The 13150-nt window shown below is 47.3% G+C and overlaps 1 protein-coding gene across 2 annotated transcripts; it reads left to right on the forward strand.

Moving 5' to 3' along the window:
* The first annotated feature begins 1818 nt into the window (after positions 1-1818).
* Positions 1819-12714, forward strand: Prpf19 (pre-mRNA processing factor 19). 2 transcript variants are annotated; one of them, XM_021636087.2, is made up of 16 exons: positions 1819-2059; positions 4134-4283; positions 4442-4518; positions 5504-5702; positions 5786-5859; positions 5951-6013; positions 6930-6971; positions 7070-7144; positions 7435-7510; positions 7660-7769; positions 9239-9394; positions 9596-9665; positions 9992-10077; positions 10304-10474; positions 10610-10715; positions 12217-12714. In XM_021636087.2, exons 1-16 carry the CDS (start codon positions 2041-2043, stop codon positions 12312-12314), a joined length of 1572 nt encoding a protein of 523 aa, XP_021491762.1. In that variant the 5' UTR covers positions 1819-2040; the 3' UTR covers positions 12315-12714. The 2 variants fall into 2 exon arrangements, with proteins under 2 accessions (XP_021491762.1, XP_021491763.1); XM_021636088.2 differs by having other exon boundaries at positions 1820-2059; positions 5561-5702.
* Positions 12715-13150: the final 436 nt, after the last annotated feature.

The raw sequence follows: 13150 nt of genomic DNA on the forward strand, positions 1-13150 counted from the left end.
GGTTACCTTTTGCAACTAAGGCAAGCAGAAAGCTAGTTTTTATTTGATATCATTGAACTCCAGCATAAGTGACTCATTTTAGTTTTAAATTAATTTATTTACTTTTTTTTTTTTTTTTTGAGACCAGGTCTCCATGTGCCATCAGGCCCAGCCTATTTATTTATTTTAGTGTGTGTGTTGAAGGATAATGTGCAGGAGTCATTTCTCTCTTTCTAACATCTGGGGAATTGATGTTAGAATTGATGCTAGACCTCAGCAGCAGGTCTTTGTTAAAGGAAACAAAGGGGGCTGGAGAGATGGCTCAGTGGTTAAGAGCACTGTCTGCTCTTCCAAACGACCTGGGTTCAATTCCCAGCACCCACATGCAGCTCACAACTGTCTGTAATACAAATTCCAAGGGATCTGACACCTTCACACTAATGCACATAAAATAAAAATTAAATAAACTAAACAAAGAAAGTTGGTAGGAGACAGGGAACCATTACCAAAACAAAATATTTGAGGCTGGCTACTTTGTAAAGAAAAGAGAGTGTTTTTTTCCACCCTCAAAGTTCTAGAGGCACAAGGCTCAAAGAGAATGGCACAGCCATGTCTAGGGCCTTTTCCTTGCTGATGTCATATTACTATGGAAGTCCACACATATATTTGTGACTGTTTACTCTTCCTTTCCCTACAAAGCCACCACCAGGATTCTTGTAATGACCAAGTCCAATCCCAAAGATACCACCTCTAAATACCACAGTCAAGCCAAGCAGTGGTGGTGTGCAGCTTTAATCTCAGCATCTGGAGACAGAGGAAGCTATATTATTATTACCATTATTATAGCATCCTGCCTCAATGTGTGCCTGTGCACCAGAAGAGGGCACCAGATCTCACTATAGATGGTTATGAGCCTTCATGTGGTTGCTGGGAATTGAACTCAGGCCAGTGTTCTTAACCTCTGAGCCATCTCTCCAGTCCCCCAGGTAGATCTTTAAGTTGAAGGCCAGCCTGGTCTACAGAGTGAATTCCAGAACAGCCAGGGATATATAGAGAAACCCTGTCAAAAAACCGTCTCAAAAACCAAACAAACAGAAAAACACAGTAGTCATGTTAGCTTTTACTCTTGCTTATTTATGTTTTTTGGGTTTTTTGTTTGTTTGTTTTTGAGACATGGTCTCTCTACATAGCTCTGACTGTTCTGGACTGGAACTCACTGTGTAGTCCAGGCTGGCTTTGAATTCAGAGATCCACCTGCCTCTGCAGTGCAGTGCTGTGATTAAAGATGTGTGCAAGCACGCTCAGCAACTTTCCATTCCTTTAATATCTACACAAGACGCTGGGAATTAAATTCTTTGGACTGTAGAAAACAGACTATATTTAAAATGTAGTAGGCGACGAAGCCAGTGACTTGCCAAACTCACAGCTCAAGAGTAAAGAGTAAAGAGTAGAGGGCAGTGTTAGGTTCTTCGCACTTTTGTGCTTTATTCATGGGGTCACAGTCATTGTTTCTCAAAAGGTAGCCAAGGAACACAGGCCTCAGAATCGTGCCTACAGACTCTCTAAGGCAGACCCTAGGAATCTGCCTTTTTACAAGCTCCTGAGAAAACCGTCCTGCAGACAAACGTTTCAAAGACCACTGTGTCCTGGGTGACAACAGCACAACCTCAACAACAGCCTTGACCAAATTCCTGGGTTTAAGATTCCCACAGCCTCATGGGAAATGTAGTTTCGGCTCTCCTTCCCGCCTCCGGCCTCTGGGAGAGCTCGTCGGAAGGAGCCGAGCCAATGCGGAAACAGCCGAGTGTTCCGAGGCGGGCCTTTTCCTGCTCGGTTGCATTCTGGGAAAGGGCAGTTTCCGTTAGCTGTGGAAGGCTGAGGCGCGCCACCGGCCACCTCCCCACGTGAAGCAGTTGTGCGAGCGAGCATCGCCTCGCCGGGCAGCAGTCTACCCGCGTCCGAGCGCCCCGGAAGCGGCGGGGGACCGGAAGTGGTCCGCGGAGGCTGCAGAGCGAGTCCGGGAGCCGGCTGTGAGGCGACTGGCTGCGCTGCGACGGCACCATGTCCCTGATCTGCTCGAGTGAGTGCTGGCTGCGGCGGGAGGCGGGAGCGTGTGCTGTAGCTGTGGCGGGGGACCCCGGAGCTCCCAGCCCTGCGTGCGGGGAGCATTTGCGCAGTCCTGCGCAGTTCACGTAGCTGGGAAGAATGACTTGTCTCCGAGGTCTTTTCAAACCTGTGTGGTTTTACAGAGCCGAGACAGGCCTGAGCAGAGGGGGGAGGAGCAGGTTCAGGGAAAAACAGCTCGGAAACCCGAGGACGAGTCCAGGATCCTCCTCCGATTGTGATCTGAGCGCTAGCGGTCTGGGCCTCAGTTTCCCCATCTGCAAAATGGAAAGCGTTGCCGCAGTGGGTATTGCTTGGCAAACCTCGCTTAGGAATCGGGTGTTTTTGCGATTTGAAGAGATCACGCAGTGACTTCGAGACAGGGTTGGAAGCCAGGTGTCTGGCTTCTAGCCTCGCGCAGTATGACTAATGAAAACAGCGAACGTTTAGAAAACCTGTATTGATTTTACGACGCACTTCCAAACGGTGTTCTCATTTGATGCTGACAAAAATTGTCTGAAGGGAAAGAAAAGATCCGTGATTTACAGAGGGCGTCTTGAGTCTTAGGAAGAATGAGGTTTATCTAGGAATGTGCGGCGCAGAGAAGCGACGGAGCGCGGTTCTTTGAGCCTGGATTCGTGCTTTTTCCATGCTTGTAGACTGTCTTTTCTTTGGGTGTTCTGATACGGCATTGCGGGTATTCTCCCTTATTTACCACATTGCTAGCATACCCTCCCTCTATTCTCTCTCAGAACGTTGCCATTAATTCAGAGAGGGAAAGGAAGGAGAGAGATGACAAACAGAAAACGGAATCTCATACTGAAGAAATTGCAGTTTACAAAGTATTTTCAAACGATTTATTTCCTTTTAATCTTTGATACATCTCTCTTTCATGCCCTGGGCCATCCTTCCTCTTGAGGAGGGGAGGGAAAGCTCCCTGAAGAGTTCAGTCATTGAGTATGCGAGATAAGCCAACAGAATAGCACAGGAAAGCCATATTTTGCTCACTTAATTACATATGCATGGGAGTCCTGCAGAAATAGGTGGCTCTAAGGGAAGGTTATACAGAACCTTGAACTACAGAAAAAGAAGAGGAACTTGAGGCCTAGGGATGGTGGCTCACAAGCTATGGGAAGGTGAACAGAATTATGCGGTGAATAAGAGCTGTTTTGTTATGTGATAAGTCTCTCAGGAAACATATACTATCTTAGAGCAGCCCTCAGAAGAGAGGAGTCTTGTGTGGAGGTAGCATTCACTTGTCTGCTAAGGTCAATCAGTCGTCCCTGTTTAGGGTAAGTTAGAGAAACAAGGGGGCCTGAGAAGGTCAGAGGGACCTTGATTCTGATCTTGCTTTTGAGGCATTCATTTATTTATTAGTTCAGCATGACCAGGCTCCATACTTCAGGATATTCTTTTCTGAGCACCATTACTTACACACTCATTTACCCTGTTCTGATGTTTATCAAGTGTCTGCTTAGTATCTGCATTGTCGTGGAGGTCAGTGACAGCTGTAACACTCATCTTCAAGGGTACACAGACTTTTCTGTCAAGTGCTTAGAATAGAATCTTGCTCGGCACGTAGTAGCAGACACTATGGAAAGTGTTTTTTTGTTTTGTTTTGTTTTGTTTTTTTTTAATTTATCTGTGCTTGGCACATTGCTTTGTAATTTCTCTGCTTGTTGATCCACCTAGGGCTCCAGACAGATGGCAGGGATTTGAGTTGTGCTCTGTGTACTTCTCTGTTGTGTGCCTAGTCAACTGTGCTAAAAAATGAGATGGGCAGGGCTTACTGACCACTCTTTACAGGACTGGGGCATAGGACCTGGGCAGTTATTATTTATTGACTTTTATTGTCAGCAGACTGGAGAAGCTAGTTAAGTAGTTGGCAAGCATTCTAGGGCCAAGAACCAGCTGGCTTTCTGTCACAGACTTTGCTTCCTGATACCTGAGTATGTAGACAGGGTCTTGTGGGGGCTGACACAGTGAAGAGTGTCTGTCCCTCAGTCCGGGTCTCCTTTAACACTGTGCTCACTACCTGCCTTTCTCTATAGTCTCCAACGAAGTGCCAGAGCACCCATGCGTGTCCCCTGTTTCTAACCATGTGTATGAGCGGCGACTCATTGAGAAGTACATTGCAGAGAATGGCACAGATCCCATCAACAACCAGCCTCTCTCAGAGGAGCAGCTCATCGATATTAAAGGTGCTACCTAATAGCCTCAGCCCAGGGCCAACTCAGCTCAGCCTTCAAGAGTGGGAGGTGGAGTCAGTCTGGTGGAGAAGATGGTGGCTGCAGCAGGGGAGGGGATGAGTCCCCGGGCTTCTGGTTCTTTATACCTGCTTTGCTGCCTCTCTTGACAGTTGCTCACCCAATCCGGCCCAAGCCTCCCTCTGCCACAAGCATCCCAGCCATTCTGAAAGCCTTGCAGGATGAGTGGGTGAGTTCCATGAAGAGAATGCACCTATGGGCTGGGGCCTGGGCATTGAAAAGACGGAGCCTCCCTCCCTCCCTCTTTTAATCTTATTTTACTTTCTATGTGTGGCTCTTACGCTTACATGTATGTCTGTGTATCTCTTACGTGCGTGGTGCTTGGGAGGAAGGGAGAGGATGTGCGATCCCTTGGAACGGTAGTTACAGATAGTTGTGAGTCAGCATGTGAGTTCTGGGAATCGAACCTGGGTCCTCTGGAAGGATAGCAAGTGCTCTCAGCTCCTGGGCTATCTCTCAAGCTCCCCTTTTCTCCCCTTGAGATAGTACCTTGTTTGTGGCCTACACTGGCCGGGAACTCGTGATCTTCCTGTCTCAAGCCTTCTAGTGCTAGGCTTACAAGTGCCAACCACCAGGCCTGACTCTTTTCGGGGGTATGAACACAGGGCTGTTGTAAATGCTGTACCACTGAGCAGCATTTACATTTGTACCCCCTCATTTCTTGCCAGCCTTATTTCATTTGTGAGGAGCAGGATGGCAGCACAAGAGGAGCCCAGTTGTTGGAACTCTTGCAGACCTGGATTCCAGTGTTTTCCCCACTGTCAGCCTTTGGGACTTGGGGCACACTGATTAGTCCTTTCTGTTTGGATTCTGTAAGGAGTAAAATAAAATTGACATATTTGACTTGTGACTCCAGGGGCTCTTTTTCATACTGAGCACTGTACTTTTTGAAGGTAGCCAGTAAATAACCACAGCAGCATTATTATTTCCTTTCAGAGAGGTAGTGACATTAATACCGATTTATTAGTGACTAGCACAGGTGGGGATGGGAAGGAGCTAGGTCCTGCTTCTGTCTGTGTGTCCTGGGTGTGGTGTGGGGTTAGGAGCCTGAATGCCATACAGGGCATTCAGGGTCACTCAGATGTTGGCTTGGTAGCTCTATGTAGCTCAGGTTGGTTTCAGTGTAGAATAGGAGGTGGTGTCCTCTTCTCTAGGGCTGGCCGAGTTCTCTGGCTCTCCCCCAGTCCTCACAGTGGCCTACCCCCTCCCAGGATGCAGTCATGCTGCACAGCTTCACTCTTCGCCAGCAGCTGCAGACAACCCGCCAGGAGCTGTCCCATGCTCTGTACCAGCACGATGCTGCCTGCCGAGTCATTGCCCGACTCACCAAGGAAGTCACTGCTGCTCGAGAAGGTGTCTCTTAGTCCCTGCTGCTCCCCACCCTCTGTTGACAGTGCTTTATGATGTTCTGTTTCTAACGTAACCTTTTCTCTCAGCTTTGGCTACTCTGAAACCACAGGCTGGTCTTATTGTACCTCAGGCTGTGCCAAGCTCACAGCCCAGTGTTGTGGTAAGTGTTCCCTTCCAGGCCCTGGTAGCTGCCCTTACACAGATGTTTTTGGTATTGGGAGCCCCTCCCATTCTCCCTTTATTTTATGCAGGGTGCAGGAGAGCCCATGGATTTGGGTGAACTGGTGGGAATGACTCCTGAGATTATCCAGAAGGTGAGTCATGTGCTCCTCTGCTGGGCCTGCCACGGGGCCTACCTTAGTACCAGGGGTCTTGGGGTCCAAGTGAGAATCTCACATGCTGGGCAGTGTGGGGAGCCTGTGCTGCCACTTGAGAGCTTTCTGCTGAGGCTTACTTTAGTCTGCTTTTCTGTGTCTTCATTTCCCTGGCTTCTGAAAAGAATGAGGTGTGTATTTCACACACTTGTTGTGAGAAAGATTTAATTACTGATAAGGGCAGCTTTTAGCTTTTGTTATTACGTTCTTTGCTGATAGTAAGCCTTTTGTTACAGATTTTGAAGATTTTTGCCTACAAGATAGGATAGGAATTATCTTTATCTTAAGTTTGAGCCTGTAAGTCAGACAGCTGAGACTGCAGAGTGGCCTTCCAAACTGCAGCTCAGGATTCTGTGGAGTGTACAGTCTTTATTTGTGGGGTCCAGCATAGTCTGAGCAGCTTATCTGAGCTTTCGTGTTTGTAGCCTGGACCTGGTCCACAGCACTACAGACTAGCTCCTGTCCCTACCAGTTCTGTCAGTGGAGTTCTTTTGACATTCAGTTCATTCAGTTTTCTCAGCTGTACCATCGGTCATGGGTACCTCACCTTATAAGATGTGGAAATGTCCTGGGTATGGTGGTGCACACCTGTAATCCCAGCACTTGGGGAAGCAGAGTTGTGTGAGTTTGAGGCCAGCCTGGTCTACAAAGAGAGTTCAGGACAGCCAAGGCTGCACAGAGAAAACCTGTCTAGGAAAAAAATTAAAAAAGATGTGGAAATGTGTCAGCTTTTTACACATGGGTTGGCAGATAGCATGTTTTTGGTGGTGCTTGTGACACCAGATGTGACCAATACCTAGTGTACTTTGTCCTTCTAGAATCATTTGTCTCACAAAATTATTTGTGTTCTCCACAGCTTCAAGACAAGGCCACTGTGCTAACCACGGAGCGTAAGAAGGTGAGTTGTTACCCGCTGTGAACACTTGCCTTCTTGGAGAAGGAGCTAGTTGAGGCCTGCATTCATTGCTGCTCTTCGTGGGCTTTCTGTTTTCTCAGAGAGGAAAAACTGTGCCTGAAGAGCTGGTGAAACCTGAAGAGCTCAGCAAGTACCGGCAGGTGGCATCCCATGTGGTAAGTGGCTGGGGGTGGCCCTTACTGTTTCCAGGACAAGGTGGGCCAGCCTGAGGAGCTGGAAAAATGCTGCTCAGCTCTCTGGCATGGTGTCTTGCTATGGCTGCTATTCTGCCATGCTGGATTGCTGCATCCAGGCAGCCAGCCAGCCAAAGTGGATGGATAAGGGACAGAATTCATTCTTGTTCCCTGGCTGGAGAGGAGGATGGGGGATGTGGGGAAGGGGAGGAGAGGAGCTGTGTGGCTTGGATTTTGCTGTGACTGGGTTTCATGTGCCTCTGTTTACAAAGGGGCTACACAGTGCTAGCATTCCTGGGATCCTCGCTCTGGACCTCTGTCCCTCAGACACCAACAAGATTCTCACTGGTGAGTCTAGGCCTTACCTGACAGGCTAAGATGGCTACAAGCAAGGGAAGGTACAAGCCCCTGCATAGCTTTGAGGACAGAAATACCTTCTTTAGCACAAGGATCCTTATAAAAAGGCCTGACTTTTTTTTTTTTTTAATCTCCTCCAGGTGGGGCAGATAAAAATGTTGTTGTCTTTGATAAGAGTACTGAACAGATCCTGGCCACTCTGAAAGGCCATACCAAGAAGGTCACCAGTGTGGTATTTCATCCTTCTCAGGTAAGGCACTCTCATTGCCAGTCTTGTCCTTTCCGAAGTCCAGTTCCAGTGGTTTTAAATCTCAGAACTAATTGCCTAACCCCTACTGTCTTGATGAAGCAGACATTGATGGTCTCCGTGTAGACCCCCAAAGTAGTGGCCCTCAAACTAAGGGAGAAAGGAAATGCCATCAACAAAGCAACAAACACACTAGAGTGTTTATAGATAAACTACAGACAGCAGAGGTCCATGTAGTTCCTGACTGCCATCTGTTTGTTCCCATGACCCTGCAGGGTCAGGCTCAAAATTTAATGTTGACTGTTGAAAGTAGTGTGAGTTAAAATAGATGAAAACCCCTGGCTTACAGGAAAAGATAGTTCATTAGAGGAGATTAATGGGAGTACATTGGCTTGGTATGCTGCTGCATGCGGTGCTGGAGCAGTGCCTCCTAGTTAGTCTTTCTCTTAGAACTTAGAGAATTGAGAAATAGAGGAATACATGTGTTTTCGTCAGTGTTCTGTTGCTGTGAAGAGACACCATGACCACGGCAACTCTTAAGCATTCAGTTGGGGGCTTGTTTACAGTTTCAGATGGTCAGTCCATTGTGGTAGGGAGCATCGTGGCAAGCATGGCACTGGAACAGTAGCTGGGAGCTACATTCTGAGCTGCAAGGAGAGGGAAAGAGGCAGACAGACTCATATCCTGGGTTTGGCATGGGTTTTTGAAACCTCAAAGCTCACCCTCAGTGACTTCTTCCATCAAAGGCATATCTTCTAATTCTTTCAAATAGTGCCACTCTTGGTGACTTAAGTGTTCAGATATATAAACCTATAAGAGCCATATTTATTCAAACCACCACAACTGTGACAAACTGAAAAACTAAATAAGATTGAAATCACTATATTCCTGTTTATTTGATTAGTATACTACATTTGGCTTTTTTGAAAACATATTAATAAAAGAGGATAGTTGCTTTTATCTTCTGGCTGTTACTGTCCTAACTAGTTAAAATAATTTGCTAAGGAAATAAAATAAGCTCTGTGTGCCCTGGGTCTTTTGAACAACCAACCCTTGAGGTCTAAGTGGGAGTAACATGAGAACATGACCCGACATTAGGCTCAGTGCTGCTCAAATGTGGGCCATCTAGTACAGTTGTCTTTAGCCACAGGTGGCACATGGCTCTAGGCCTTCAGTTGTACTGGCTACTTTTCACTCAGCTTGAAAGTGGACAAAAATAGCTCTCTGATACAATTGATTTTTTTTTTTTTTTTTTTTTATACTAAGTAGTGAAGAGCTTGCTTGGCCTAGTGTTGACCATTTCAACAACATTTTTTTTTTCTTAGCTTTTTTGGGCATTGTAGTTTAGATAGATGGTAGGACAGGGCTAGAAGAAAGAGCTGTTGTTGGTAGTTATGGTTGTGCTTGTCACTATGGAAAAGAGTGTTATTGCTCACTACTTGGTCTCTGATTCTTGGTCTCTTTCCTTTCAGGAACTGGTGTTTTCTGCGTCCCCCGATGCAACTATCAGGATTTGGTCGGTCCCAAACACCTCTTGTGTACAGGTTGTTCGGGCCCATGAGAGCGCGGTGACAGGCCTCAGCCTCCATGCTACTGGAGACTATCTCCTGAGCTCCTCTGATGATCAGGTGCAGTCTCAGCCAGGACCCTGAGGAAGCCGCTTACTCATCCTGGGAGGAGGGGCCTTCTTGCTGGGGGCCCAGAGTTCTGGGAATGTTTCTTCTCTGTGTGGGAACTAACTTGGCCAGCAGATATTGAACCAGGGTCTCTCTTGACCCTTGAAGGCCACCAGACTCACTTTCTCATTGGCTCTTTTGTCTCATTTCTAGTACTGGGCCTTCTCTGACATCCAGACAGGGCGTGTGCTCACCAAGGTGACAGATGAGACTTCTGGCTGCTGTAAGTGGACTTAGAGGCACTCAGTTTTGTTTTTTTTTTTAATTTATTTATTATATATACTGTGTTGTGCCTGCACACCAGAAGAGGGCACCAGATCTCATTATAGATGGTTGTGAGCCACCATGTGGTTGCTGGGAATTGAACTCATGACCTCTGGAAAAGCAGCCAGTGCTCTTAACCGCTGAGCCATCTCTCCAGCCCGGCACTGAGTTCTTGTTTACCATTGGCATCAGTCTAGTGGCCACTTTTGTACTGGGCACAGTGAGATATAAAAAGCTCCTACCCTTCTTGCAGACTGACTACAGACCCCTCTCCCCTTTCCTCAGCTCTCACCTGTGCACAGTTCCACCCTGATGGACTCATCTTTGGAACAGGAACCATGGATTCCCAGATCAAGATCTGGGACTTAAAGGTAGGACATGGTAGCCTCCCAGAGGGAGAAGGTACTAGTAAGATGTGGTGGGAGGCCCTGGGCAATGTCAAGACTTGAGAGAGCCTGGCTCTGTTGGTGTGACATGGTGACTGACCAAGGAACTGTGGATGCACAGGACATCTCAGAAATAGGAGTTTGGTAAGCCCTGTTTTCTTCCTGTCTTAACCAGTGAGTGAGATTTTATTGCCCAACTCCCCACCTGTAGGAGCGTACCAATGTGGCCAACTTCCCTGGCCACTCTGGCCCCATTACCAGCATCGCCTTCTCTGAGAATGGGTACTACCTGGCCACAGCAGCTGATGACTCTTCAGTCAAGCTCTGGGACTTACGCAAGCTGAAGAACTTCAAGACATTGCAGCTGGACAACAACTTTGAGGTGTGCTCCTCCCCTTGGTTGTTTCTCTTTGCTCGCTGATAGTTTTTCATTTCATGTAACTTGCTTCTATTTTGTTCCCAGTTGTTTTGTGGCTTCTGGTCATTTGTGTGATTGCCTCTCTTTGCGGTTTGGCAGGTGAAGTCACTGATCTTTGACCAGAGTGGTACCTACCTGGCGCTTGGGGGTACAGATGTCCAGATCTACATCTGCAAACAGTGGACAGAGATTCTTCACTTTACAGGTATAGGCTGCCTGTGGCTTCCCAGGGCCTGTGTATCTGCCTGGAGAGAGATGGGGAAGCCTCACTGGGGGCTAATCTTAGCTATGCCCAAACAAGTTTTTCCTTTTTGCTGTCTTGGGAGCAGAACATAGCCAATTTTTCTACCACTGAACCCACCCACCAGGCAGCTTTTACTTATGTCTGGGGGCAGAAGAGCATTGTGGCCTAGGAAGAGTTCTTGTGAGTCTTTTTGACTGTGAGTACTTTTACTAGCTGGCCTCTCCCAAGTTGTGTGTTGAGGGCAAATTATGTAATCTCTCTGGTGCCCCAGGAAAATTAAAATAATTGAAGACATTCATTGGGAATTATGGGTGTTTGCATCAAAGTACATGCCACCCATAGGTTAGAAGTGTCTTATGGTATATTTGGTATTGGGTCTTGATTTGAGTAATGAGTATGAACCAGACTGGGCAGTAATGAAATTATTATTTATTTAGCTTTTTGAGGCAAGGCTTCTCTGCATAACAAGCCCTGGCAGTTCTGGAACTCACTTTGTAGACCAGTTTTTCTTCAAATTCACGGAGATCTGCCTCTACCTCCTGAGTGCTAGGATTAAAGGCATGTACTACCATGCCAGGTGTTTGTTTGTTTGTTTGTTTGTTTTGGGCCCTGTCATGGGTGAGTAATGAAGCTTATAAGTCCAGTTGGGAAGGGCAGATGAAAGGTAAATTTAGTGGGTTTGTTTCTGTAGCAGGTGTTCAAACCCCAACACTTACTTAAGGGTATTAATAAGGAAAAGTCTGAGGTTGACATAGTGCTATACTAGAGAGTTTCTCATCTCAGCGTCACTCTGTGGCCCTGGGTTACTTTAGATTTCTTTTTCAGGTGAGGAGTATGGTAGCTCACACCTGTAATCCCAACTCTTGGTGCCTGAAGCTAGAGGATCACCTTGAGTTTGGGCCATCTGGGAGCACAGGGCTTTTCTCTGGGGAGCTAGGGAGCTCCAGGTGTTATCCTAACTCTTGGATAGGCTGCCTGTGGCCTATCTCAAGGAACTTGCCTTGGTTATCCAGCTGAATCCTTTGAGGAGGATAGCTCAGCTTTGTCTGTTCTGGAGCCAGCCCTATGCTTTGTGCCCTGGACTTTGACACCTTTGAGCTAGAACAGGCTAATGAACTATTCCAGGTCCAAGCAAAGAGATAAAGCTAAGATACATACCAAGTGAGTACTGAGGTTTCCAGCCAAACTGAGGTACACTTGTTCAGAAAGCTCAGGTGAGAATGGGATGGTATTCCTCTGTGAAGTCATCCCACCAGCAAAAGGTTAAATGCTGCTTCCTGCCAGATGCTGGGTGCTGGCTAAAGATAAATAGTAAGCAGAATCCTGACTTTGGGATTCAGTGCCATTCAGTACACTCTGACTCTTACCATCTGGGTTTGTGCCAGGAACATGGTATTCAGACTCATTTTTCAGCCCTGAAGAAGGGATAGTCATCTTATACTTCCTTTTTTTCTCTCCTCAGAGCATAGCGGCCTGACCACTGGAGTGGCCTTTGGGCACCACGCCAAATTCATCGCTTCAACTGGGATGGACAGGAGCCTCAAATTCTACAGTCTGTAGGCCCTATGCCTTCTCACAGTTCTGGGCCTCATCTCAGTAGTGGGTTAGAGTTAGAGGGTTGGGGTGGGGGTGGGACTTTAGGAGGAGGGAGGTCTGGTGGGGGGGGACATTCACATCATTTCATTTTGGTCTGGATGATGGGTCTGAGCCAGGGCACATGGAACACTGCTATCCATGCAGCCTTTGGGCCCCAGGGAATGGACATGGAGGAACTGTCATCCTGTAAATGCTCAGAGTCGGAGTCCAGCACCTCCCCCATTGGTGGCAGCTGTTCCATGCCTGCTCTCTTTCAGCTCTTCTGAGACAGGGGGTGAGCCAAGGGAACTGTGAAGGGGAGGGGCAGGAGGCCTCTTGCAGGTTTTTGTAAGCAGTGATCTAGTTTCATTAAAAAAAAAAACCCCACACAGTAAACAGTCACCTCTTTTGTCTGTCTGCCAGAAACATTGGTTTGGGAAGGTATGGGGAGAAGAAGCAGTGTGGGACACTGGCTATCAGGAAGCTTCCCCTTCCGCAGAAGTAAGGGAAAAGCCTAGAAGCCATTTGTCAGAAGTCTCCCATGCTCCTGAAGGCCTTGACCTCATTTCCACAGTGCCTCTTGTCACTCTTGTTCTCTTGCTCCCTGGCTTGGCTTCTCTCACAAGGTAGCGAGGGGTTAGAAGATTAGCCTTAGCCTGCTGATGGGTTGCTGTGAGTGGATTGCTAGGGATACTTCAGTTGTAGGTAATACAAACATTCCCAGCTGGCTGGACTAAGGAGATTTTCTTGACTGGCAGCTAAACTCTTGAAGTAGAGCTGCTTCCAGGGCAGACAGTGCACAGTAAATAAAAGAGTTATAA

This window comes from Meriones unguiculatus, chromosome 1 (assembly GCF_030254825.1).
Source record: "Meriones unguiculatus strain TT.TT164.6M chromosome 1, Bangor_MerUng_6.1, whole genome shotgun sequence".
In the NCBI taxonomy this organism is placed as follows: domain Eukaryota; kingdom Metazoa; phylum Chordata; class Mammalia; order Rodentia; family Muridae; genus Meriones; species Meriones unguiculatus.